Below are 4,251 nucleotides of genomic sequence, written 5' to 3' on the forward strand. Positions count from 1 at the left end.
AGTGCGTATGCTGTGCATTTGTTATCCCCACTTAATATTAGTCCCGGGCCCTATTGGGTCTAAAACTGTCCCTAAGTAGGATCAAAATGTTGTTTGAGTAAGAAATGAAAACTAATTTATAGTTTGTATGACTCCAGCATGAACCCAGCAATGACAGGTTCTCTTAAGAAGTAGAATTATACTTTCCAAGGGATACTTTGAAACCTGTCCAGTAAGCATATCTTTCTCCACCCAGATAAGAAACCACTGGCATGCATGTTATCAGGCAGCTGCAAAGTGAACCTGACTTGTTTTTCAGGTCATAAATAAATATCATATTGCCTTCCATAAATATACAACGCCATCTAAGTGACACTGCGTAAAGGGATTTACAATGGTATTGCAATGAACTACTACAAACAATGGTTACTAAGCCAATGAGGCTTGGCCATTATGCACATGTATGCCAACAACAGACAGGAGCAGAGAGATCACTCAGATGACTCCATGCGCTGCTGCTACATTACTATCCAATCATCAGGCTGGGGGCGTGTCCCTGACCAAGCTGTGCTGCTGTTGGAATGGTGGTCAGGGATGTCTCCATGATGTCTGACTGGGGAACCAAGACCATGCAACTGGCAGAACAGAATTACAAACCCTTTGATAAGAAAAGTACCGGTATATCCAAAAGCCAGGAGTTCATGAGAGTTGGATAGATCTCTAGCCATACTTGTGTATTTAAAGACAATGGAACTGTATGAATGTACCCCCCCCCCCCCGAAGTACATATGGACCTATCAGACATGCACATGGCAAGATGTTCCAACCACCACTAGAGAAACCAATAGGCACCTCATACACCCCAATCTGAACACTATACCTCCACCGGTTGACCTACACCTCCTTGGTTTTGAAATATACCTCCCAGATTTTCAAGATGTTATTGTGGGGTGGCCCCAGGTTTGTATTTTGGTTTATATTGCTTCAATCACCCATTCATTCCTTCTCATTCTTCACAGGTTTCTCTGGGCCCCAATCCTAAACACGAAAAGTCGGGATATATACAGACCCTCCACTGGAGCCTCAATTTTGCTGGCTGCTATACACACTTGTGACCAGGTGAGGGAGCTCTTCCTTAAGACCGAATACTGCCAAGCAAAGCAATTTGTGCCAACCAGGAGCTTACCACAATCACCACTACCCAATGCACATGTGTCAATTTCAGTTTCTAAACCCTGCAGACTGTTACATGTTAATAAATAAAACAAAACAAATCTCAAATCCTAACAAAAAAAAATAAAAAATGCATAACTATTATAACCCTATAAAAACCATAAAAAGGTAGATTTCTGAAATTGCACCAGGGTTATATTAGTCGATTCGGATGTGCACATTGCTTTGTGGAGTTCTTCCATGAATTATTGCAGCATGGAGCTCATTGCATTTTACATGCAGCATGAGCACCAACTAGTGGACGAATATGGCACTACAAGAAATCTCAGAACTAGTTTATATTCCAACACCAATGGTTGGTGTCACTCAGACTGAGAATATTTTTTCACTCCACCTTAAGCAAACACCAACCATCTATAAAAGGTACAGTTAGGCTGTGACTGATTACCTAGCTACCAATGAAACTAAAACATAAAACTTTTGTTCTAGCAGCTCTGCCACCTTGGCTGACCCATCAGGAGGGTGCAGTACAGCATGAACTCTGTATAATAAGCTCTTTGGGTACTTGGACAAATTAAAAAAAAAATTGAAGAATTAAAACTATGCAGGGTTTATGGCATATTGTGGGCTCTTGGTCTATGCCATAGTATTGGTCACATGTCATCTGTCATAGTGTGTCGTTTTTCTGCATATGAAGGATAAAGTGCAGGAAGGAAATCCTGCTGACTTTCTAGATTTTATGTTTAATGGAATAGAATGCAAAGCCTGAACATAGTACTGTCACCATAATTGCAGGGGCTGGGGTGTAGGGTTTTTTTTCTTTCACTTGTGCCATGTTCCCACCACACTCCTCAGCCTGCACAATTCAATCAAATATCTTCCATGGACCAAACTAGAATTTGCATCCATTTAGTTTCCAATCTATCAGGCCTTTGCATTACTTGTTTGCACAATCTTTTTTAGATCTACCAACAATACCCTGCAATGACCATGGCATGGTTTCCCTGAACCTATTTCACCCTTTACCCCTTTTCTATTTCAGGTTAGCGCCTATGGGTTCATGACCCCCAACTACAAGAAATTCTCAGACCATTATTTTGATGTCAAATACAACGAGGTGGCATTCTATGCCAACCATCATTTCATGAAAGAAATGAATCTGTGGCAGGAGCTGCACAAAGCAGGGATCATCACCCTCTACATGAGGGACTGAGGGGGTGCCAATGCGCCTCCCGAAAACAGCAATTGGACAGAACAGTACTAACAGCCAGGAAGTGGAACGGTTTGGGCAACATGGAACACACAGAGCATGTCCTGCCCCCCTCACATCCTCCTGGATTATTGAACTGAGCAGTGCTGGCAGTGCCAGCCTCATGGCCCGTGTGACTGCTGCTACATTGTGCTTTGTGCAGAGCTCAGACTTGGTCAGCCCATGTTCTGTCACTGGGAGAAAATAGATTTGCTGCTTGCAGGGATGGGGAGCGCTGGCTGTGCCCAGCTTTTATATAAGCTATAGGTGGGGACCGGTGGGCTGTATCAGCCCCTGGCATTTTATGTCTTGGTATCACCACCTGCAAGATACCCATCTTGATTCTTCCTGTGCACCTGGGAGTTTTGGGGGTTACCGCTTGGCCTGTTACAATCTATGGAATACCAAATGAAAAACTCCAGCAGGATATTGGCACCCTTAATAATGGGCACAGCGGGTGTGCAAACCTGGGAACCCAGCACAGTGATAGGGGAACCACTAATAAGGGGCACAGGAGGCATGTAGACTCAGGAACTCAGCACAGGGATGGGGGGCAGTCATACTGGGCATAGCAAGTGTGCAGACTCAGGACCCTAGTACAGGGATGGGGGGAGCATTCACATTGGGCATAGCAGGTGTGTAGATTTAGGAACTCAGCACAGGGAGTGGGGAACCTTTATAATGGGCACAGGAGGTATGCAGATCTGGGAACTGAGCACAGGGATGGGGGGGGGGGGGGCAATAATGGGCACAGTCAGTGTATAGACCCCAGAAATCCTTAAAATGGGCACAGCTGGTATACAGATCTGGGGACCCAGCAGGTGTGCAGACCTTGGAACTCCATGCAACAATTAAAGCTATCCCATCAATGCAGAAAAATGACCGATCCCCTTTAATTCCAGAAGTACCCCCACCCTCGAATGATTCCCTTACATTTTGTTCTACACATTGCACCATGAAGCCGGAAAAGTGCAACTGCCAAGCCAGGAGTGGCAAATGACAAAGACAGAACCCTTAAGAGGAGACCTCTGAAGTTCTAAAGATAAAGGACGGTTCCAATCACAAATCCACATTGGAGGACACAGACCCTGCAAAGACGATCAGACATCACCAAAGAAAATCCTTAATATTCCTGCCAGCCAATCACGGACTAGATAATTATGGTTTTTGGGGTCCCTCCATATTATTACTGTTATTCCCTGACGAGGGAATAATAATTTATTTAACTATTGGGAATAATTATGGGAACGATGAGAGGCGTTGTATAATTTTCTATTATTTATGATTAATAAATTCTATGAGGGAATAATAATTTATTTAACTATTGGGAATAATTATGGGAACGATGAGAGGCGTTGTATAATTTTCTATTATTTATGATTAATAAATTCTATTTTTTTTACTTGGCTTTTTTTAATTTGTTAAGAATTGTATGGAAGCTAGGTTTACACTTTACATTGTTCTGTTATGCGTTCATCTTTCCCTTAGAGCTGCAAATAATCTTTGCAAGCAGAAATCTGTGCTGATGAAAGGGCTGTAATGCAGCAGGGAGAGTAGGTCAGACCTCTGCAGAGAGACCACTAATTGCAGGCACAGAGCAAGGATCCTTTTTTACTGTTTGCTGGCAAGAGATAGGCCTTTCTACTTCTGGTTCTAAAACACTTTGCGGTTTGAATTTGTATGTTGTACCTGAATGGTATTTGGCCAAATTAAACCCAGATAGATAGACCCAGATGTAATAGATAAACACATTTTTGTCATTAGACACCATTTATGTAAAAAATTTAATTTTCCCTAAAAAATGTAAGGGGCTTTACCGGCCACATAAAAGGGCAGACCTAGCACTGACC

The 4,251-nt window shown here is 42.8% G+C and overlaps 1 protein-coding gene across 1 annotated transcript in view; it reads left to right on the plus strand.

Moving 5' to 3' along the window:
- The window catches only part of LOC140325591 (alpha-N-acetylgalactosaminide alpha-2,6-sialyltransferase 2-like), a 31,217-nt gene extending 27,523 nt beyond the window's left edge, over positions 1 to 3,694 (plus strand). Inside the window, exons 8-9 of the mRNA XM_072403501.1 lie at positions 999 to 1,098; positions 2,195 to 3,694. Of these exons, the coding sequence (XP_072259602.1) occupies positions 999 to 1,098; positions 2,195 to 2,365 (271 nt within the window). The 3' untranslated portion in view covers positions 2,366 to 3,694. The remainder of the gene's footprint in view (positions 1 to 998; positions 1,099 to 2,194) is intronic.
- The last annotated feature ends 557 nt before the right edge of the window (positions 3,695 to 4,251 follow it).

The sequence above is a fragment of the Pyxicephalus adspersus genome, chromosome 3, assembly GCF_032062135.1.
Source record: "Pyxicephalus adspersus chromosome 3, UCB_Pads_2.0, whole genome shotgun sequence".
In the NCBI taxonomy this organism is placed as follows: Eukaryota; Metazoa; Chordata; class Amphibia; order Anura; family Pyxicephalidae; genus Pyxicephalus; species Pyxicephalus adspersus.